Source organism: Trichosurus vulpecula, chromosome 5, assembly GCF_011100635.1.
Source record: "Trichosurus vulpecula isolate mTriVul1 chromosome 5, mTriVul1.pri, whole genome shotgun sequence".
Taxonomy (NCBI): domain Eukaryota; kingdom Metazoa; phylum Chordata; class Mammalia; order Diprotodontia; family Phalangeridae; genus Trichosurus; species Trichosurus vulpecula.
The window spans coordinates 210,763,322-210,787,937 of record NC_050577.1 but is presented as its reverse complement, the minus strand read 5'-3'; the positions used below and the strand labels follow the sequence as shown (position 1 = coordinate 210,787,937).

Genomic DNA, 24,616 nt, shown 5'->3' with positions numbered 1-24,616 from the left:
AATGAACACTGTCTTGGCAAGGAAGGAGGGGAGAGATGGAGAGAAAATTTGGAACTCAAAATCTTGTGGAAGTGAATGTTGAATTCTAAAAATTAGTCAATTAACTCAAGAAAGTTATGAAGTGAAAAGAAAAACAAAAAAGAAAATAATTCCTTGAAAATTAGAATTGGTCAAGTGGAGGCTAATGACTGTATGAGACATCAAGAAACAAAAGAAAACAAAAAATCAAAATAACAAGAATAGTGAAGAAAATGTGAAATATGTAATAGGAAAAATGACTGACCCGGAAAATAGAAGAGATATGATTTGAGAATTATCAGACTAACTGAAAGCCATGATAAATAAAAAAGAGCCTGGATATTATATTTCAAGCAGCAAGGAAAGCCGCAGATCTCAGAGTACCAGAGGGTAAAGAAGAAAGTGAAAGAATCAATTAATCACCTCCTAAAATCCCAAATTAAAACTCCAAGAAATATTATAGGCAAATTTCAGAGCTCTTAGATCAAAGAGAAAATACTGCAAGTAGCCAGAAAGAATTCAAATATCATTGAGTCACAGTCAGAATTACACAAAATTTAGCAACTAGCATTATTAAAGGAGTGGAAGCCTTGGAATATGGTATTTGGGAAGGCAAATCAAGAATAATCTGTTGGCAAAACTAAGTATAATCCTACAGGGGGGAAATAATCATTTAGTGATATAGAGAACTTCCAAGCATTCCTGAACTTTTGCATCATTAGGGCAGTTAGAAAGTCTGCTTAGACAGATGGCGTGGGTTTCAGTCTATTATGTTGGGATGATCTCAAAAGAAGAATTTAAGGTGAGAAAGAGGGATGCACTAAGAAAAGGAAGAAAGGAGAGGAAGAATGGGAAAAATTATTTCAAAAGAGGTGTGCAAGGAAGAGTTTTTACAGTGAAGGGGGAGTAAGCAATGCTTGAGCCTCACTCTCATCTGAAGAGGGCAGAAGATACATATATATTTATGTATGTACACATATACATGCACAGAAAACTGCGTATAGAAATCATCTTACCCAACAAGGAAGTAGGAGAGGAAGAGGCTTAAATAAAGGAGGGGGTGATGAGAGAGAGGGAGGAGGGGACAGAATGAAAAAAGAGGACAAATAGAAGAGAAGAGGTTGGAATGAAATGCTTTGTAATGGGAATAAGAAGAATTCACCTATAAAATGAAGAGGATAGTAAAATGTATTAAAAGCAGAAACCAACAATATGTTGTTTATAAGAGATGCACTTGAAACAGAATGACACACACAGAGTAAAAATTAGGGGCTAGAGAAGAATCTGTCATGCTTCAGCTAAAGTAAAAAAAGGTAGGAATAGCCATCATAGATGGTGCAGGTAGGTGGTACAGTAGATAGAGCATTAGGCCTAGAGTCAGGAAGACTCATCTTTGTGAGATCAAATCTGGCTGAGCTCAGACAATGATGACTTGTGTGACTCTGAGCAAGTCACTTAACCCTGTTTGCCTCAGTTTCCTCAACTGTAAAATGAGCTGGAGAAGGAAATGGCAAACCATTTCAGTATCTTTGTTTAGAAAGCCTCCAAATGGGGTCATGAGGAATTAGACATGACTGTAAAACAACTGAAAAATAACAACAAAAGCTATCATAAATAAACTGAATTAGAGAAGATAATTAAGGAAACTACAATGAATTAATATCAGTTTTTAATGCATATGCACCAAATGGCATAGATCAAAATTCTTGAAATTAAATGAATTATAGGAGGAACCAGAAAAACAACACTAGTGGGAGACTTTTGTTTACCCCACCTCAGACATAGATAACCTTAACCAAGAATAAGGAAATGAATACAATTTTAGAAAAGTAAGACATGTTGATTTTAGTAAAGATAATGACAATTAGACAGCATATCAAAAATTGTGAGATGTAGCCAAAGTAATATTTAAGGGAAAATTTAGATCTCTAAATACATCAATAATAGAGAGAAAGAGCAGATCAATGAATGGGGCATGCAACTAGAAAAGGGAATTATAATGCTTATTAGCCCAATTTGACAATGAAAGTCTGGCCACAGACTTTTGTACTTAGTGTTTTATAAAGAAAGTAGGAGAGGAATGGGTTAGAGAAGATCAGTTATTATCAAAGTTATGTAGAGAGGGTCACCTTGATGAGGAAATGGTGAAGTTATATAATTTTTCTTTACCTCATGATTTTTAAAAATCTCAATGTCCTTTTCATTCTCTAGTAAATTAGAGCATTAGAGTGAATCTAATAAGATGGAATATAATCAGGATGAATATAAATTCTTAATTATAAAAATTAATTTTTTAATAATAGATGGGGAGGCATGGTAAGACAGCAGTACTAAAAAAGATGAGAATTTTAGTGGATTACAAGGTAAATTGTCATCAGTGTGGTGTAGGAACAACCCCATCCTTAAAAATGATCCTGGGCTACAAAGGTGGGAATTAGGCTGGATGTCAGGGGAAAAAAAACTTCCTAAGAATTAGAGCTGTTCAAAAGTTTAACGAGCTGCATTGAGAGATGGTGGGAAATCCCTCCTTGTAAGTCTTCAAGTAAAGACTAGATGACCACTTGTCCCTTATATGTAAAATGAGAGTAATTACTATACCTACTTCCCAGAATTGTTGAAAGAATAAACTGAGGTAATATTTGTAAAGTACTTTACAAACTATGAAGTACCATATAAATAAAAGCTATTACTATTGTTGTTATGAAATTAAAATGGCTTGCATGTAAAAGCATGCAGGAAATCCACTCACACATAGATATTGACCTATGAAGTGACCAGGGATTCAACAACTGACACATAAAATATCATATGCATGCAAACTGTAAACATTATAAATCATGGTTTTGACTTAAAACATATATTCTAAATAATAATTTTTTGAAGTGCGATATAGTTCACATTTCATTATGTTAAGTGGTCAGCCTGTACTCCTCCTTCCCCTAAAAAAATTTCACCACAAACCACCTGTTTTTATTCACAGTTTTAAAACCACTAGGTTTTTATTATTTTTCCTCTAACAAATAGTAAGATTAAAATATTTAAGCTTTTAAAGGAGATACAACACTTAAATTTTCTTTAAGTATTAGCAACAAAATCATTAAGCATTACTAAAATATATGATGGATAAACTAAATTATACTTTCCCCTTTCTTAATGTTTTATTTTTCCACAATTGTACATAAAATTAATTTTAACATTTTTTTTTTAAATTTTGAGTTCCAAATTCTCTACCATCTTCCTTCCCCTCCCCACCATTGAGAAGTTAAGCAATTTGATATAGGTTATACATGTGGAGTCATGCAAAACATATTTCTATATTTGTCCTGTTATGAAAAAAAAAAAAAACAGAAAAAAACCCCCAAGAAAAATAAAGCTAAAAAAAAGTTTGCTTTGATCTGAATTCAGACTTCATTAGTTCTTTCTCTGGAGGTGAATAGCATTTTTCATCATAAATCCTTCAGAACTGTCTTAGATCACTGTATTATCGAGAATAGCTAAGTCATTCACAGCTGATCGTCGTACAGTATTGCTAAGTGGTTAAACGATAGTGGGACTAATCACTGCTAACTCACAGAGAAATGAGGGTGCAAGCAAATGGCATTAGAGAAAGGTATCCCAGTTCCTCTGGGGTACTCCTAGAACCCTGATGTATGACAAGAGCTGTTGTGCTCTGAGGACCTGACTCAGTATAAATGTTGCTTGAGATAAGAACACCTCAAAATTTATAAAGGCTAAACTTATTTTTGCAATCTTTGCCAAGGTTTGCTAGGTGAAGTAAAAACTCAGAGTTATTTTCATTTGCATTTCTTTTATTATTAATGATTTGGAGTATTCTTTCATATGGTTCTTAATAATTTGCAACTTCTTTTGAAAAATGTTTGTTCATATTCTTTGACCACTTAGCCATTGAGGAATGTCTTTTGGTCTCATATATAAGTTTCATCAGTTATCTATTTCTCTTGTTTTCAACAATTTGGCTAGCAGCTGCTGTGGGGGTAAAAATCCAACACAAGTCCAACAATAAGAATGCTGTAAGTCCAGGCTCTTTTGATCTGCTTAACTAAGGAAAGCAACGTTAAGGGGTTAACAATCTTACTTTAATCCAACATACGAATATCATTCGCTCAGCTCAGGGGGAAGAGTCAGCACCCTGAGCTTCAGAGCAAATACAAACAGAGCAAATAAACACGAATCAACAGACAGATTTCTGTCTGACAAAATCACAATATACATTTACTAGAGAAGCATCAACATCAAAGCTGGGGAGCTAATAACAACGGCTGGCCTACAGTCATGCACCACTCCCGCTGAGGCTCAGAGCTCTGAAAGAGAAAGCCAACCTCTGTGTTTATATATCTTGTTTGGGGTCATAGGTGAGTCACACATGTGACTCACCCACGTGACCTAAAATCATCACAAAAATATGACTCAAACCCATGTGGTCTAAAAGCCTCTGATGTCACAAACACGTCACTCAAACCCATGTAAACTAGGCTTTCCCTTGGGGCAAGGAGATCATCAAGGATTCCTAATTTAATCAAGGAAACAAAGTCCAAACTCTTCAAGGGCACTTGGTTGAATAAGTGCTAAGAGCACATCTTGATTCCCAGTACAGACTCTTGCATAGATTTGATATAAAGATTTTCCCCCTAATTTTGCCCTGTCTTTTTATTTGAGATATATTAGTTTTGTACTCCTCAATTTCGTGTAATTAAAATGATTGTTTTATGTTTTGTAATTCCCTCTATCCCCTGATGAGTTAAGAATTCTTCCCTAACCTATACCTGTGAAAGGTACTTAATCTGCTTCTCTTATTTTTTTCTGTTATGAATGGTCATATATCTGTTTTTAGTTTATTGTGGAATATAGTGTTAGATGTTTGCTTAAGAGTAAGTTCTATTGGACTGCTTTCCAATTTTCCCAGAAATTCTCTATCAAATAGAGATTTCCTTTCTACATAATTAAATATTGGAGGGGAGATATTGAATTGAACCATTGAGTTGTTGGTTTGTTTGTTTTGTTTTCTTCTCTACTCTATTTCATTGATCTTTTTTATTTTCAATAGTATTACATGTTTTTAAGGTTTGTTGTTTTATAAGATCATTTGAGGACTAGAAATGATAGTCTCCTCTCAATCCTTTCCTTCCCCCAACCCCATTATACACTTTGAAAGTAGGTATGATAGCAGATAGAGCAGGAGATGTGGAATCATGAAGACTTGAGTTCAGCATTGCCTTAGGCATTGACATACCGGCTTTATGGTCTGGGGACAGTCACTTAACCTCTCAGCCTCAGTTTTGTCATGTGTAAAATAATACCTAACTTACCAAGGTTTTGTGAGGATTCAACAAAATATTTGTAAAGGATTTCACAATGTGTCTTGTAGTTATTTTGACTGGTACTGTCCTTTCTATTATTACCTCCTGGGTTCTGTTATTTTTATATGGAAATGTTGATATGTGTGGATTAATTGTTAGGGTTAGGGTTAATTTCTAGGCTAACTTTACTAAAACTATGTTTAAGATTCAGTTCTGTTTTTTTAGCTCCACAGTTTCTCCTTTCCTCTCTTTCTTCCTGCCCCATCAAGAGAACAAAAACAAAACTTGTTACAAACATGTGTATTCAAGAAAAAAAAATGCCCTCATTAGCCAGGTTAAAAAAAAAACAAACCCAGCCCTCCAAATCAACATATGCCTTTATTTACATTCTCTGTCTGGATTTGAGTTAAAGTTATTAATTATTTAAACTGCTTTCTTTGCTGATTCCCTAAGCTATTTTAAGCAAACCATGATGTTCAGCAAATAAGAATAGTTTTGTCTCATCTTTACCTATCTTTGTTTTAGTTTCTTTCTTTTGTCTTATTGTTATAAAACTACATCAAATAAGAGAAACAAACTGGGCATCCTTGTTTTGCTTTTATATTTATTGAGAAGACTTGTAGTATTTCTTTTTTGAAAATTATTATTTGCTTATTTAATATTTTTAGTTTTCAGCATTGATTTCCACAACAGTTTGAATTACAAATTTTCTCCCCATTTCTACCCTCCCCCCAATCCAAGATGGCACATACTCTGATTGCCCTGTTTCTTAGTCGGTCCTCCCTTCTGTCAACCCACTCCCCCATCCCGCTTTCCCTTACTTCTTGTAGGTCAAGAAAGACTTTTATGTCTTATTGCCTGTATATCTTATTTCCTAGTTGCATACAAAAATTTTTTTTGAACATCTGCTTTTAAAACTTTGAGTTCCAGATTCTCTTCCCTCTTCCCTCCCCACCCACCCTCCCTCAGAAGGCAAGCAATTCAACATAGGCCACATGTGTATCATTATGCAAAACTCTTCCACAATACTCATGTTGTGAAAGACTAAATATATTTTGCTCATTCTTATCCTATCCCCCTTTATCCAGTTTTCTCCCTTGACCCTGTCCCTTTTCAAAAGTGTTTGCTTTTGATTACCCCCTCCCAGTATCTGCCCTTCCTTCTATTTTCTCCCCTTTTTTATCTCCTTCCTCCTTTCCTGTGGGGTAAGATACCCAATTGAGTGTGTATGTTATTCCCTCCTCAGGTCAAATCCAATGAGAGCAAGATTCACTCATTCCCCCTCACCTGCCTACTCTTCCCTTCCTACAGAATTGCTTTTTCTTGCCACTTTTATGTGAGATAATTTACCCCATTCTATCTCTCCCTTTCTCCCTCTCACAATATATTCCTCTCTCATCCCTTAATTTCATTTTAATTTTTTAGATATCATCCTTTCATATTCAACTGACTCTGTGCCCTCGATCTATATATATATCTATATCTATATCTATCTATCTATCTATCTATCTATCTATCTATCTATCTATGTATATATATATATATATATATTCCCTTCAGCTACCATGCTACTGAGGTCTCATGAATTATACACATCAACTTTCCATGTAGGAATGTAAACAAAGTTGTTCAACTTTAGTAAGTCCCTTATGATTTCTCTTTCTTGTTTACCTTTTCATGTTTCTCTTGATTCTTGTGTTTGAAAGTCAAATTTTCTATTCAGCTCTGGTCTTTTCACTGAGAAAGCTTGAAAGTCCTCCATTTTATTGAAAATCCATATTTTGCCTTGGAGCATTATACTCAGTTTTGCTGGGTAGGTGATTCTTAGTTTTAATCCTAGCTCCATTAACCTCCAGAATATCATATTCCAAGCCCTTCGATCCCTTAATGTAGAAGCTGCTAGATCGTGTGTTTTCCTGATTGTGGTTTCACAATTCTCAAATTGTTTCTTTCTGGTTCCTTGCAGTATTTTCTCCTTGATCTGGGAGCTCTGGAATTTGGTGACAATATTCCTAGTTTTCTTTTTGGGATCTTTTTCAGGAGGCAATCAGTGGATTCTTTCAATTTCTATTTTACCCTCTGGTTCTAGAATATCAGGGAAGTTTTCCTTGATAATTTCTTGAAAGCTGATGTCCAGGCTCTTTTTTTGATCATGGCTTTCATGTAGTGCAATAATTTTTAATTATCTCTCCTGGATCTATTTTCCTGGTCAGTGGTTTTTCCAATGTGATATTTCACATTGTCTTCCATTTTTTCATTCCTTTGGTACTGTTTTGTAATATTTTGATTTCTCATAAAGTCACTAGCTTCCACTTGCTCCAATCTAATTTTTAAGGTAGTATTTTCTTCAGTGGTCTTTTGGACCTCCTTTTCCATTTGGCTAATTCTGCCTTTCAAGGCATTCTTCTGCTCATTGGCTTTTTGGACCTCTTTTGCCATTTGAGTTAGTCTAGTTTTTTAAGGTGTTATTTTCTTCAGTATTTTTTGGGTCTCGTTTAGCAAGTCATTGACTTGTTTTTCATGATTTTCTTGCATCACTCTAATTTCTCTTCCCAATTTTTCCTCTACTTCTCTAACTTGCTTTTCCAAATCCTTTTTGAGCTCTTCCATGGCCTGAGACCAGTTCATGTTTTTCTTGGAGGCTTTCGATGTAGGCTCTTTGACTTTGTTGACTTCTTTTGGCTGTATGTTTTGGTCTTCTTTGTCACCAAAGAAAGATTCCAAAGTCTGAGCCTGAATCTGAGTACGTTTTCACTGCCTGGCCATGTTCCCAGCCAACTATTTGACCCTTGAGCTTTTTGTAAAGGTGTGACTGCTTGTAGAGTAGAGAGTACTTTGTCCCATGCTTGAGGAGATGTGCTGTTGTTTTCAGAGCTATTTCTACACAGCAAGCTTTGCCACACCAGCGCTTCTCTTCCTCCAAGTACTGCCAACCCAGACCGTGACTCAGATCTAAGCAGGCTCTGCACTCCTGCTCTGTTCCGCCACTTAATTCCTCCCAGCAGGTGGGCCTGGGGCCGGAGGCAACTGCAGCTGAAGCTCTGTAAGCAGCCTCAGAGCTACACCACCTCCACTGCCCCTGGGGCAGTGGCCCACTGCAGACTCCCTTCACTCTGTCCCTACAGTTTTTTTCCCACTAACCTTCTCTGTTGTCTTTGGTGTTTGTGTGTTGAGAAGTCTGGTAACTGCTACAGCTCACTGATTCAGGGCACTAAGGCCTGTTCCTCCCTGCTTCTGGTCTGGTTGGTCCAGGCACAGCCCACGCTGGGCTCTGCTCGGCTCCCAGCTCCATGGGATAGACCTTACCCAGTGACCATCCAGGCTGTTCTGATCTGGAGCCCTGCTTCCCTCTGGTATTTTGTGGGTTCTGCAGTTCTAGAATTTGTTCAGAGACATTTTTACAGGTGTTTGAAGGGTCCTGGGGGAGAGCTTTAGGCAAGTGTCTGCTTTCCAGCTGCCATCTTGGCTCTGGCCCACCCCCCCCCAAATTGTAGTATTTCTTTTTATTATTATTATTTTAAAATTTTTAAAACTATATTTAGTTTTCAGCATTGATTTTCACAAGAGTTTGAATTACAAATTTTCTCCCCATTTCTACCGTCCCCCCCACTCCAAGATGGCATATATTCTGGTTGCCCTGTTCCCCAGTCAGCCCTCCCTTCTGTCACCCCACTCCCCTCCCATCCCCTTTTCCCTTTCTTTCTTGTAGGGCAAGATAAATTTCTATGCCCCATTGCCTGTGTATCTTATTTTCTAGTTGCATGCAAAAACTTTTTTTTTTGTTTTTGAACATCTGTTTTTAAAACTTTGAGTTCCAAATTCTCTCCCCTCTTCCCTTCCCACCCACCCTCCCTAAGAAGTCAAGCAATTCAACATAGGCCACATGCGTATCATTATGTATAACCCTTCCACAATACTCATGTTGTGAAAGACTCACTATATTTTGCTCCTTCCTAACCTATCCCCCTTTATTGAATTTTCTCCCTTGACCCTGTCCCCTTTTGAAAGTGTTTGTTTTTGATTACCTCCACCCCCATCTGCCCTCCCTTCTATCATCCCCCCTTTTTTATCTTCTCCTTCCTCCTTTTTTCCTGTGGGATAAGTTACCCAGTTGAGTATGTATGGTACTCCCTCCTCAGGTCAAATCTGATGAAAGCAAGATTCACTCATTCCCCCTCACCTGACTTCTCTTCCTACAGAACTGCTTTTTCTTGCCACTTTTATGCCAGATAATTTACCCCATTCTATCTCTTCTTATATCCCTCTCTCAATATATTTCCCTCATCCCTTAATTTTATTTCTTTCAGATATCTTCCCTTCATCTTCAACTCATGCTGTGCCTGCTCTCTCTCTCTTTATCTCTCTCTCTATAAATACATATACATATATACATACATACACACTCACATATACATATATATACATAAACATATATATTTATATATATGCATATATATACATAAACATATATATACTCATATATATGTATATGTATATGAATATTCCCCTCAGCTACCCTAATACTGAGGTCTCATGAATCATATACATCATCTTTCCGTGTAGGAATGTAAACAAACAGTTCAACTTTATTAAGTCCCTTGCAATTTCTTTTTCTTGATTTCCTTTTCATGCTTCTCTTGATTCTTGTGTTCGAAAGTTAAATTTTCTATTCAGCTCTGGTCTTTTCACTGAGAAAGCTTGAAAGTCCTCTATTTTATTGAAAATCCATATTTTGCCTTGGAGCATGATACTCAATTTTGCTGGGTAGGTGACTCTTGGTTTTAATCCTAACTCCATTGACCTCTGGAATATCGTATTCCAAGCCCTTCAATCTCTTAATGTAGAAGCTGCTAGATCTTGTGTTATTCTGATTGTGTTTCCACAATACTCAAATTGTTTCTTTCTGCTGCTTGCAGTATTTTCTCCTTGATCTGGGAGCTCTGGAATTTGGTGACCATATTCCTAGGAGATTTCTTTTTGTGATCTATTTGAGGAGGCGATTGGTGGATTCTTCCAATTTCTATTTTGTCCTGTGGCTCTAGAATATCAGGGCAGTTCTCCTTGATAATTTCTTGAAAGATGATAAGTATTTCTTGATTATATATAATTTAGTAATTGTTTCAGGCAGCTAGGTGGTATGTAGACTATAGTGCTGGGCCTGAAGTCAGGAAGACTTATCTTCCTGAGTTCAAATCCAGTCTCAGACACTTATTTGCCATGTGACCCTGGACAAGTCACTCAGTCCTGTTTGACTTAGTTTCCTCACCTGTAAAATGTTTCCTCTTTTGTAAAAAGAAAATGACAAACCATTATCTTTGCGAAGAAAACCTAAAATGGGATTATGAAGAGTTGGACACAACTGAAACAATTGAACAACAATCATTTCTGCTTATATATGCACACATATACAGATACCAACATATACACATATATGCATATGTACATATATAGACAAATACATATATATGTGTGAATAATGTATACCTACATATATATATGTATATATATATATATACACATTCATCTTGTAAAAAGATCCTTCTGTAGCTATACTTCATAGGATTTCTAGTATATATGCGTGTTGCATTTTTAAAAATTGTTTTCTATATCTTTTATCACATGATTATATCATGTGGTTTTGGATGTTTTAATTGTTCATGTAATGAATAATCTTATTTGTTTTTCTAATGTTGAATTGTTCTTTTGTCTCTGGGGATTAATCTGTCTTGGTCCTGATGAATTTTTTCTTACGTAGGTTATTGCAATCTGTTTGTCAAGAAAGAGGTCTTTTTAAATTTTTGAATCAATATTCATTATTAGTCTATAATTAATAATATTCTATAAAAATAGTCTATAATTAATAGTATTTACTATTAGTTTATAATTCTCTCTCTCTCTCTTTATGTGTGTGTCTCTCTCTCTCTTTGCTATATCCCTCCCTGGCTTAGGAATACAGTTATATTTATCTCGTAAAAGGAATTTAATAGAATACTTTTTTCTCTCTCAGTTTTTGAGAATAATTTGTTTAGGACAGAAAGGAAGCTAGCTGGAATCAGCTAAAATAGCTTGTGAGCGCTGATTGTTAAAATTTTTGGTGTGAACATTTACCCTTTGGAAATCGACAAATGGAAATCAGAGTCTGACTTACTTTTCTGTTGATCTAGACTTAGGAAAGTGTTGGGAAAAATGTTAATAATGCAGATTAAACATAAAAGTATGTTGTGTGCACTTTTGTTTAGAGAACTTCTTCTTAGACATTTATCATCTTACCCTTGAGTTCAGGTCTAGGTGTAGGTTTAAAATCTGGTAGAATTCTCCTCTCTATCCATTTGGACCAGGAATTTTCTCCCCTCTTTTGGGATTTCTTTCTAGTTACTTATATTTACTTGTCTGCAATCAGTTTGTTTAAGATTTCTATTTGGTATCCTACTAGTGTGAATATTTTGTATTTTTGTACATAAACTATTTCTTTTGAGTTCAGTTCTTTTGAGTCCAGTTTACATTGGATCTGAGTCTTTTCCTTTTATTCTTCTGAATTTATTATGACTTCACTTTGTTTTATTTTGTTAATTTCATTTTTTTACCCTCTTATTTTTAATGCTTGGCTAAATGTTGATCAGTTTTGTTAATCTTCTTAATGAAGTAGCTATTAGTTTTGTTAATTCTGTAGTCTTCTTGGTTGCCAATTTATCTATTTTTCCCCTACTTTTCAAGATTCATTCTTTTTGTTTTTCTTTTGGCTTTATTTGTTGCCTTTCTAGTTTTTTTGGTATATATTTACTTCATTAATCCTTTCCTTTTTCATTTTTGTTTTCACAGAGATGCACATATTTTTTTCTCTGAGTATTACCTTATCTGTATATCTTTAACATGATTACTAATTGTTTCTATGATTTATTTTTTAATGTACTCATTATTTAGGATTCTAGCCATATAGATCTGTGTCTTTTGCTCATGCTCTTTGAAACCATTTCTGTTTCTACTGTATTATGTTTTATGAAGGATTCCTTTTACTAATCTTAGTTATATTAATGCAAATGTAAAACTCTCAGATTTTCATTGACGATTAAGCTGCTTTCTAAGATATGTTTTATTGTTTTTTCAGCATAAGTGTGCATAAAGCATGACCCATGTGTGCCTTGTTGTACTGGCACAAAAGCCAGTGGTTATACCTGATGCATATAGACAAATCTGGGCCATATTTTTTGTGTGCCTGCGATATAACACAAAATAAAGTATTTTGCAAAACCACAAACAAAGATGGCCCTTCAACAAATTAATGCCACTTGAATTATTCCTCCAAAGTTAAATTAAACCAAAGAAAGGAAGAAAAATAGAGATTAGCAGATGATTCAGGAAACACAAGAAAGTTAATAAATGTAGTTGTCATGGAGTAGACTAAGTAATGAAATCAGTTCTTTTGTATGTAGTTATAATGACTACTTAATTCCAGAGATTTATGGAAATTCTCATCTTTCCCTTTAATCAAGAATCTATTGAAGGCTTAATATGTTCCAGGCATTAACAGGGACAATGAGTATAAAATATTGAATTGCTGTTAGAAAAAATTTTATACTTTTTTAAAGGGATGGTTTGACGATTAGGAATGAGAGGGAGAGATATATGTGGAAATTGAGTTTATCAAAAAACAAATTATATCAACAAAATGTAAAAAATAAAGAATGACAAATAATTGGAAGTGTATTGTTCCTCAGAGGAAGTGTCAATGCTAATGCTTATCCCAGTGTTTGTTATTATTTATGGCTGATGCTTGATGCAAAAAATATGGTACATCATGAGCTCCTTTACTTTCTTCTTCAACCTCTGATGACCACAGGGTCATGCTGGCTTTTTTGACTTTTTATTTCTTTCTATATGCAGCTCTTTTTCTTGTTACCTTGCAAAACTTATTGTATGTTTTTAAGTTTGAAACTTTTTTGCGGTGGTATATTCAATCCATCAGTGCTTTATTTTCTTTATTCAGAAGATCTGAACAATTCTATTGTATTATTTCTTGCAGTTTAGTCTTTAAATTTTCTAAATTTACCATGTTCTTCTGAGAGACTTATGATACTTAAGTGATGTCTGAACATCCTGTCCTCAAAGTTTATCATTTTGTCTGGTATCAAATTTATATGTTCTTTTAAAGTTGTTGTCTTTTGCTTCTTTTCTGCCCTACTTTTGTACACTTCAGAATTTTTGTGTTCCAAATCTGTTGGAACACAATCTCTTTCTCTATGCCTTCTTTGGAAAGATTCTTTATGATGTATTTCTACGTTCAGTCTGCTATTTGTATTTTAAAATTCTACCTAGAGAGCTCTTATTTCTGACTTTATTTCTCTTTTCAACCACCATTTTGGAGCTTCTTGCTGTTGTTCCATGATTCAGGGGAGAATGCAGTGTTCTTTTTTTTAATGCAGTAATGGTTAATGTTTTTCATATTACAATGTTTGCTTGTCCTCTGTATTCTCATTGAGCTTTTTTTCCTTGAGATTTTGACCTGGCATGGTTTTTCTCTTTTTATCTAGTGCATTCTGTTTTTGTTATTCTGTATCTGACGCATAATTTCTTTTCCTGAGGTTTTGGTTTACTGGGGATTAGGGAATACTACCAATTTACTCTTGCTGGTGATTGGAAACCATGTCTAAACTTTGTAACTCACCTGGCTTGGTACTTTTTGTAAATCAGGTGGTTGATAAATGTTTGTTGAATCAAATTGAATTGAATTTGAAGTCCATATTTTCTGTGAGAAGAAAATTCACCCCATGATATCAGAAAGATGACATATTGCTTCAAAAATACTACAATCTAAGTGACTAAAATTTAAAATCTGCATAGGAACTTTATGGACTGGTTTCAGAGGTCTTAATGGTAAAGAGAAAAGTAAAAAAAAGGCTAGGACCATATTAAAAAAGTTAAATTTTCCACTAACATGCATGTCTTCCTTTTCCTTTCTCCTCTTTCAAACTTCCCTATTTCTGCCAAAGGCAACCCTGTCCTTCCAGTCTCTCAGGTTCAAATCTTAACATTTTCCTCAAGTTTTCACACTTCTTTCCCCTATATGTAGTAATCTGCCAAATATTGCCTGTTTTACTTTTACAAAATATCTCACATCTTACCCTTTTTCTCTTCCAAAAGTTACCACCTTAGCTCAGGTGCTCAGCACATTGTCTAGATTATTGCACCAGCCTCTTAATTGATTTCCCTGCCTCAGGTCTCTCACCCTTCCACTATGTGCTACATACTGGGGATGTATGGGGTGTTTAAGGTGTGATAGTTTGCCTACCCCTTTTCAGGGCTGCCCATTCACCTTTGAGGTCCATCTATCCCCCACCTGTCACCTGTGGCTACAAGAAGCTGTAGCATATGCAGTGGCCACACCTTGGTAAAACTATCTCAGAAGATGGGTTAAGCCAGGTTGAGTATAACTGACAGGCCTCAAACCCTGTTGCTGAGTTAGGGGGGTGTCTACCCCATGCATGTGAAGATTTCCCCCTGTGGATTTGGTTAAGAACAATTTGTTCCAGTGTTTCATGTTCCAGTGGCTATGAAAGTGGTTCAGGCAAGTACTGTGGAGCACTTAGAGCTTGGTCAGACATCAAAGACACCATCCATCCACCACATCTTTAGCTATTGCCTTTCATCTTGACTTTTGTCTTGCCACTAAACTTTGACAACTCTAGAAGAAAGTGAGGTTGATGATTTTGTGCAACTCTGCCTTATTCAAATCCAAGTCAAGACATCACCCCATGATGTCATTGGAACTCTTCAAAGATGAAGGAAGAACAACAACACATTACTGTTCAAATAGTTTTTCCTTAAGAAAAGAGCTACCTACTTCTGGATCATATGAGCATCAAGGTGGTGGACTGGACATTTTCTCTGATTCGCATGACCTCTCAAACATCCCCCAAACAGAAATTAAGTACCAAAGATAAAGCAACTTAAGCATTTTCCATGGTCTAGGATACCAAGAATCCAAAACAAACAACCTTCCCCAACTCAGAAACATTGATGGTCGCTGACCCTGAGCTCACTTAGCACCTCTCTCCCACCTTCCACATTATGAGCAGTGAGTCCATCCTAATAGATTCCAGGATTTGACACAAGCTTACCATTACACCTAGACTGTGGACTCTTCTCCCTCTTTCCTATGCCACAGAGACACCAGATCCAGGCTGTGGAAGTTTTCTTGGACCTCAAAAGCTATCAAAACCTTTCAATATTCATTAGGGAAATTGGGTATAATTTTCTTTCTCTGTTTTGTCTCTTTCTGGTTTAGGTATTAGTACCATATTTGTGTCATAAAAAGAGTTTGGTAGGACTCCTTCTTTGCCTATTTTCCCTTTGTCTATAAAGTATGGGAATTAATTGTTCTTTAAATGTTTGATAGAATTCACATGTAAAATCATCTGGCCCTGGAGAGTTTCTCCTAGGGAGTTCATTGATGGCTTGCTCAATTTCTTTTTCTGAGATGGGGTTATTTAGGTATTTCCTCTTCTGTTGACCTGGGCAATTTTTATTTTTGTAAATATTCATCCATTTCCCTAAGGTTGTCAAATTTATGGGTATACAATTGGGCAAAATAATTCCTAATTGTTGTTTTAATTTCCTCTTCATTGGAGGTAAATTCCCCCTTTTCATTTTTGATACTGGTAATTTGGTTTTCTTCTTTCTTTTTTAAAATCAAATTGACCAAGGGTTTATCAATTTTATTTTTTTTTATAAAACTAGCTCTTAGTTTTATTTATTAGTTCAATAGTTTTCTCGATTTCAATTTTATTAATCTCTCCTTTGATTTTCAGTATTTCTAATTTGGTATTTAATATGGGATTTTCAATTTGTTCTTTTTTTTTTTTTTAGCATTTTCAGTTGCATGTCCATTTCATTGATCTCTTTTTTTTTCTCTCTTGTTCATGTAAGCATTTAGAGATATAAAACTCCCCCTAAGAACTGCTTTTGCTGCAACCCATAAGTTTTGGTATGTTGTCTCACTATTGTCCTTCTCTTGAATTAAGTTATTAATTGTTTGTATGATTTGTTCTTTGGCCCACTAATTCTTTAGGATTAGATTATTTAGTTTCCAATTAATTTTTAGTTTATCTTTCCATGGTCCTTTATTACAAATAATTTTTATTGTGTCATGATCTGAGAAAAATGCATTGACTATTTCTGCCTTTCTGCACTGGATAGTGAAGTTTTATGCCCTAGTACATGGTCAATTTTTGTGTACGTGCCATGTACCACTGAGAAAAAAAGTATATTCCTTTTTATCCCCATTCAGTTTTCTCCAGTGGTCTATCATATCTGCCTTTTCTAAAGTTCTATTGACCTCCTTAATTTCTTTCTTCTTTATTTTGAGGTTAAATTTATCAAGTTCAGAGAGGGGGAGGCTGAGGTCCCCCACTAGTATGGTTTTGCTGTCTATTTCTTCCTGTAACTCCCTTAACTTCTCTAAGAGTTTGCATGCTATACTACTTGGTGCATATGTGGCAAATAATGATATTGCTTCGTTGATTATGGTGCCTTTTAGCAGGATATAGTATCCTTCCTTATCTCTTTTAGTTAGATCTATCTTTGCTTTTGTTTTGTCTGAGATTTGAATTGCTACTCCTGCTTTTTTTATTTTATCTGAAGCACAATATGTTCTATTCCAGCCTTTTACTTTTACCCTGTGTGTATCCCCCTGTTTGAAATGTGTTTCTTGTAAACAATATATTGTAGGATTATGGTTTTTAATCCATTCTGCTATCCACCTCTGTTATATGGGAGAGTTCATCCCTTTCACATTCACAGTTATGATTACAAGCTGTGTCTCTTTCTACATCCTATTCCCCCCTGCCCCGTTTATGCTTTTATTTCTCCATTCTACCTTTCACTCCTCAAAAGAGTTTTGCTTTTGACCACCTTCTTCAATTTACCCTCTCTCTTGATTCCCTTTCCTTATCTTACCCTTTTCCCCTTGCTACTTCTTCCCTCCCTTCTGACCACCCCCCCCACTTTTCTTTCCCCTTTCTCCTCCTACTGCCTGTAGGACAAGTTTGATTTCTATACTTATCAGAGTACCTTCTTGAACCAGATCTAATGAGAGTAAAGCTCAAATGCTGCTCTTCTCCCTCCTTTCTCTCCCTCTACTATAATATGTTTTTGTGCCTCTTCATGTGATGTAATTTCCCCTTTTCTACTACTTCCTTACCTCTTCTCCCAGAACCATCCCTTTACATCTATTAATTATGTTTTTTATCATTATATCAGCTATTTTATACTGACACCCACAGTCTATGTGCATTCCTTTCAGTCTTCATAATAACTATACTATTTTCAAGATTCACATGCACACACACACGTATGTAACATATATAAAACAATATGATCCTAAATAAGGATATAGTAGAGGGAAAGAAGGGAGGGAGAAGAGCAGTATGTGAGCTTTACTCTCATCAGATTTGGCTCAAGAATAGTATAAGGTATAATAGTATAAGTATGGAAACCTAACTTGCCCTCATTAATTAACAAGGTTTGTGGGGCCCCCCCCCATTTAGCTTTTTATGTCTCTCTTGAGTTTTGCATTTGAAGATCAAATTTTCCATTGAGTTCTGGTGTTTTCATCAGGAAGGTCTGGAATTCCCTTATTTCACTGAATGTCCATCTCCTTGCCTGAAAAATTATGCTTAATTTTGCTGGGTAGTTGATCCTCAGTTGTAGTGCAAGCTCCCTTGCCTTTCAGAATATCATAGTCCAGTATCTCCTGCCATTTAATGTAGAAGCTGGAAGATCTTGCATGATCCTGACTGTAGTTCCATGATATTTGAATTGTTTCTTTTTGGCTGCTTGTAGTATTTTCTCCTTGACTTGATAATTCTGAAATTTGGCTATAATATTTCTTGGAGTTTTCAGTTTGGGATCTCTTTCAGGGGTGATCCATGGATTCTTTCAATGACTTTTTCCTGCTGTTTGGCTACTGAAGCCCTACTTCTGTCACCTCTATTTCAAAGTTTCTCCCAAGGGAGTATTATCTGGGTGAGGAAGGGAGGGATGAAAGCCATTTACCTGGCCATTATTTCTCCCTGAAGCTCAAGAAAGTGAGTTTCAAACCTTTGTGCTGCAAGCCTCAGGAGTAGATGTCTCATGACCACAGGTGCTATGCTGCTGCCTCTCATCTTTTTGACAGACTCCTGTCCTGTGCTGGGAGGCCTGGGGATCTCTGCCCATTTTGTGTGCCCAGCTTTCTCCTAGCCTGGATCGCTGACTGGGTTCTGCAGCTGCTTCAGCTGTGGTGTGGTCTGGTGCAGCTCTGTGCACCAGGCCCTCTCCCTGCCTACAGATACATCCTGTCGACCTCGTGGACTCTTCTGGATTGGAAATTTGCCCCACTTAGTCTTCTAGTAGCTTCTAACTCTCTCAAATCTGCTCAGATTCACTTTTTTAGAGGTATCGGTCAAAACTTGTGAGACCGCTCTGGTAAGATGTTGTTTTCATGTGGCCATCTTGGCTCTGCGCCCCCACCCCCATGTAACTTCTAAGAACTTTATCATTATTAGGGCAGTTAGAAGGATTCTACATAGAAAGATCATACAAGTGTGAGTTGGGATGATGAAAAAAAAATGGAAAGTCATGAAAGAGGGATGCACTGGGATTTGTGGGAAGGAAGAGTAATAGGGAACATTATCTCATATAAAAGAGGCATCCAAAGAACAGCTTTTACAGTAGACAGGGAAATTGGGGGGAGTGGGGGTGGGCAATGCTTGAACCTTGCTCACGTCTAAATTGGTTCCCAAAAGGATACACACACACACATACACACACACACACACACACACACACACACACACACACAAGTGGTAATAGAAATCTATTTATCTAGAAATCAATCTATTAAGCTTCAGCTGAAGTTATAAAGGCAGGGGGCGGCAATCACGATCTCAGACAAAGCAAAAAGCAAAAATAGACTAAAGTAAACTAGACCAAAAGGGAACTACATCTTGCAAAAAGGAACCATAGACAATGAAGTAATGTCAATACTAAATATATATATGCCAAATGACAGTTTCAGACATCATCAAACATCCTCTGAGTGACCAGAACTTAGGCTCCTTTGATTAGCTCTGGTGTTAGCACCTCCCTTCATTGGCCCCACCTGGAACCCCTTAGTTACCAATTCATACCCACATAGGCTTAGCACCTAATAGATAGGGGTTTGGGCCTGGGGTTTAGCACCTAGTAAGACTCAATCAAAGACACTGAATTAATCAAAGGAAACAAAGACCAAACTCTTCAAGGATCCCCAATACACTTGGTTAAAAAATAGATAAATCAAGGAAGCAGGCTAGACAGAAGAGGTTCAGAAATAATACAACTCAATAATCCATTGTTTAATAAAATGGAAACATAAGTTACCTATGGGAAAACTCCCTATTTAATAAAAACTTCTAGGAAAACTTGAAAAGCAATCTGGCAGAAATTACGCTTAGACCAATACTTTACATTGCACACCACACTGTGTTCAAATGGATATGTGACATTAGTAAGTATTGTATTATAAAAGGGAAGCTAGGTGGCACAGTAGATAGAGTGCTGGGCCCTCAAGTCAGGAAGACTCATCTTCTGAGCTCAAATTTGGCCTCAGATACCTACTAGCTGTGTCACCCTGGGCAAGTCACACTAAAATATTGTTGGTTTGTCTGTGAAATGGAACAACTGTTTTGGAAAGTAATTTGTCAAAATGCAAATAAAGTGACTAAAATGTCCATATATGTTGAACCAGAGACTCTTTACTGGGTTTATACCCCAAATGAACCATCAATCAGAAAACAGTTCCCCATGTACTTGAAGATATTTATAACAACACTTTTTTGTGTGATAGCTAAGAATTGGAAACCAAGTAGATGCTCATCAATTAGGGCATTGCTAAACAAGCTGTGGTACATGAATGTAATGGAATATTATTGCACTATAAGAAATGACATGTGATAAATACAGAGAAGCATGGAAAGAGCTATATGAATTAATGCAGAGTAACGAAAGCAAACCAAGAATATAATATACACAATAACTACAACAATATAAATGGAAAGAATGACCAAAAACTCAAATGAAAATGTAACAAAATTATAAGTTAAATGGGATTCAAATGAAAAGATATGAGAAGACACCCCCAACCTACCCCTTGGTGGAACTGGGTGGGGGGTCCACAGTTGTTATACATTGCACATGTTTTCAGACTTTTTGAATGTATCAATCAGTTATGCTGGTTTTTTTTCTCTCAAAAAACACAACACTTTGAATGGTTCTCAGGGAAGGGAAGGAAGGGATACATGAGATGGTGAAGTAAGATGTAGAAGCGTAGATGTGAAGTAAGAAATAGAATACATCAATAAAAATTTTAAAAAAGAACTGATCTATGTTAATTCCTTTACTTGGTCAACTCCAGAATTTTCTTTTATGCTGTAAGATAAAATATAAACTACCCTGTTTAGATTTCAAATCTCTATACAATCTGTTCCCAACCTACCTCTTCGGCCTCATTGGACATCACTCCCCTCTTCTCCCACCCCCCTTTATTCCAGCCAAGCTATCTTTCTTTCTATTTCTTGCCTGTGCCACTACATCTCCAGTTTCTGTTCCTCATTGGTCACCCTACTTTCATTCTTGTAATGCATTCCTACCTCATAGAAACCCTCTCCTCCTTTAATATGTAGCTCAAGCACCATCTTCTTCATGATGAATTTTCTGATTTTCCCAGATTAGTCCCCTTCCTCCCAAACTATTTATGATTTATATATTTGTATGTACTTATTATCTCAGTAATTTGAATATAAGCTAACCTTTTAAGAGATTGCTTCATTCTTTGTACCTGGCACATTTTTGAGCATATTAGATACTTAATAAATATTTGTTGATTGATGAGGAGGTAACCTTAAATTCCTGATGTCAATTTCTTCCATGTTGGAAAGGGTTCACAACGGGTTTGGAAATGAACTACTTCTCATCTAAGAATCAGCTCATCTTAACTGAAAGATGCTCATCACTATTGTGGCAAGAGGATAATAACATTATTATTAATACAATTATTATTATAAATTATTATTAACTTGTTACACAAATCATCTTCTATGACAGATTCTGTGATCTGTATTTGTTCTAAAGTGTAATTTTTATAGAAATAGATTATTAAAGGTGAAATAAAGTCATAATAATTGAATGAGGAGGGAACCAGACAGAGAATAGTTCATTCAAAACCACTGAAAGCAATGGGGTTTATGTTTAATATAGCTGTCAGCAGAGTGGATGATAAAAGCAGATGATTCCTCCATGTATTTGCCCTCTACCTTATGAGGTTCTATGTGAAATTATAGCCACTGCAATAACTGAAAAATGTTTAGTTGTTTTTCAGTCATGTCCAACTCTTTGTGACCTCTGTGAGGTTTTCTTGGCAAAGACACTGGAATGCCTTGCCATTTCCTTCTCCAGCTCATTTTTGTAGATGAGGATACTGAGGCAAACAGGGTTAATTGACTTGTCCAGGGTCACATAGTTAGTAAATGTCTGAGACCAGATTTGAACTCTGCAAGATTAGTCTTCCTGACTCAAGGCCCCGAACCCTATCCACTGCACCACCTAGCTGCCCTGAAAAATATGTCACGTGCAATGTTAAGGTGTTAAGCTAGTGTTGTTATGAACTCATGTTGAAAAGCTAACTGCATTTATTAGTAGTATTTGTACATAATAATTTGTTGCATAGGATTTTAATATTTTCATATTTGTAAGAAAAAATGTCTGTCAAAGAAAGTCTTATATGCGATGACACACCTATTTGATATCTTTCCACTTTTAAAAGAAATTACTATATATAACTTTTGTATTTTCTGTTCAAGTTGTCATACTTTGGGATAGAGGATCTGATAAACGAGAAGTTTATTAAAAAATCATAGACCAAGTCACATCTCTCATTAAGAATGTTTTACAGTGTTCTTAAAGAAGTGTTTTGTTTCTTACAGGACAGTTCTTTTCACTTTGACCTCTGTCGTTGTGCTTGTCATCACCACTGATTGGATCAGCTGGGACAAGTTGAATCGTGGATTTCTGCCCAGTGATGAAGTCTCTAGAGCCTTCTTGGCTTCCTTCATCCTAGTCTTTGATCTTCTTATTGTCATGCAGGTACACTGGGCTCTCTGGTCTTTCACTCCACTTACTAAAGCAATCATTTTTTTTTCTTTTCGGATGACATAGCCATAGATTTCATAAGATATCCTAAATGCTTTGTATACAATGGCTATTAGCAGAAGGATAAGGCACTGTGACATAGTAGATAGAGATCTTACCTCAGAACCAGGAATTCCTGGTTCAAATCATGCCTTCAGTCTATACCGGTTATATGAATGGGGCCAGTCATTTAATCTCTCAATCCTCTAAGCAGCTCTCTTAGACTATAAGAGTCTTGTAGACTTGAAATCATAGATATAGGACATATCCTTATTAGCAGAGGACTTTTTTGGCCATATTTCTTGGAGTGCAGCAGGAGGCTGAGACAGAAGTCACTTGGCTTTTTCTCGTGAGAATAGTCTCCGCTATTTTTTTTTAATTTGCAAGCTAGGCATCTGGGGATTGGCTTTCTTGAATGTTTTATCTAACAGGACTATAATGGGGGAGGGGAACTATTTGCTGAAATGATACAGAAATGAAGGTGTTGAAACTCAACAAAGCAGAGAAAATCGTGAAACATACTTGGCATTAAAAAAGTTATAATGAAAAGATGCAAAAATGATTTTTCTGTTTATGAAAATGATTGCTTGCTCTTAGTATTCACTAAAGAGCATTCCATTTTCATGTAAGCAATATTTCTCTCTTGCTTGGTACCAGACTGTATAATAACATCTTGCTAGCCAGCCATAACCAATGTAATAACTAGAATGATTGTGGGTTGCAAAACACTGAGGACCTGAAGAGTGCTGCTTTGAATTGAGCAAATAATAAATAGGACCTGTGAGTGCGGCAGCGATCAGATGCTTCTTGGCATTTCATCTTATCTATAAAATGGCCAACTGTTTCCTGGATTTTTTTCTTGATTGTTTCACAAGTTATCAATAGTTTCTCGTCTCAAGTTAACAAAGTAAAAACAAGAGCAGCAGCAGCAGCGGGAACAATAAGACAAGTTACCACTGTTGATGGGAAGATTATTCCAGAAGTATGGTTAATTTACTTAGTTCACAGAATACCAAATATGATCCTTTTTTTCTGGAGGACAGTAGGGGCTGCAGAGTCACTGTTGCATTGTGGAGGGAAAGATAGTTCACATGTATTTGTTTAAAATTGGTATATAATGCTTTTGTGGTAAGCTGGCAACAATTTATGAGCTGACTATCACAGTTTGAACTGGTGATAATTCAAATTGTGCCATAGTTACAAAATAGGCCATAGGTAACTTATAAGTAGAATTTGGCTTTTATTTATTATTTCATTTTAAAAATAGAATATTATATCTGTTTATAGAATATTATATCTATTTATAGAACATCTATTTGCTGAATTTGGCTTTTAATTGCTAAATCCGATGATTTCCCAGTTCTTATCCTTCTTAAATTTTCTATTGCATTTGAATACTATTGAGCAGCACCTCTTCTGTATACTCTCTCCTCTCTGGTTTTTCTAATACAACTCCCGCCTTGTTCAGCTTCTACCTTCCTGGTAACTTCTTCTCAGTCTTCTTTGCTGGATTATCATCCATTTCCTGTCCCTTCTCTGTTTACACACTCTCTCGGTCATCCCATCAGCTTTTATTGGTTTAATAGTTATCTCTATGCATATATCTACTCTCTCTCATGAATTCCAGTCCTATACCATCAAGTGCCCAATATGCCTTTTCACCAGGCCTGCATTACCTGTGGCCTGCAGGCTACTTACAGTCTTCAGGCCTCTTGTGTCACACAAAAGGATTTTGGGTGGCCTGAGAAAAATGTAGAGTAAAACATCCTACATATGTAGAGGAAATTCTTCGGCATGCCACAAGTGGCCCATACACATAAGCGGCCCAGGGGCCACAGGTTTTGCAGGCCTGCTTTTCACCTACATTTCTTAAGGTCACCTCAATCAACCTCAAACCGTCCAAAATACACTTATTTTTCCTCCAAAATCTGACCTTCTCAACTTCTGTATTTCTGTCAAGGGCACCACTATCCTTCCAAGTATTCAGGTTCACAACCATGGAGTACTCTTCACTTTACTCATCCCACAAATTCAGTAAGTTACCAAGTCTTGTTGATCTACCTCCACAGCATCTCACA

General features: G+C 36.2%; 1 protein-coding gene across 5 annotated transcripts in view; it reads left to right on the top strand.

The window, feature by feature from the left end:
- Positions 1-24,616, top strand: part of TMEM117 (transmembrane protein 117) — a 218,274-nt gene that overhangs the window by 138,550 nt on the left and 55,108 nt on the right. For all 5 annotated transcript variants that reach the window (XM_036761974.1, XM_036761976.1, XM_036761979.1 and 2 more), the window contains one exon: positions 22,334-22,493. In XM_036761974.1, coding sequence (XP_036617869.1) covers positions 22,334-22,493 — 160 coding nt within the window. The remainder of the gene's footprint in view (positions 1-22,333; positions 22,494-24,616) is intronic.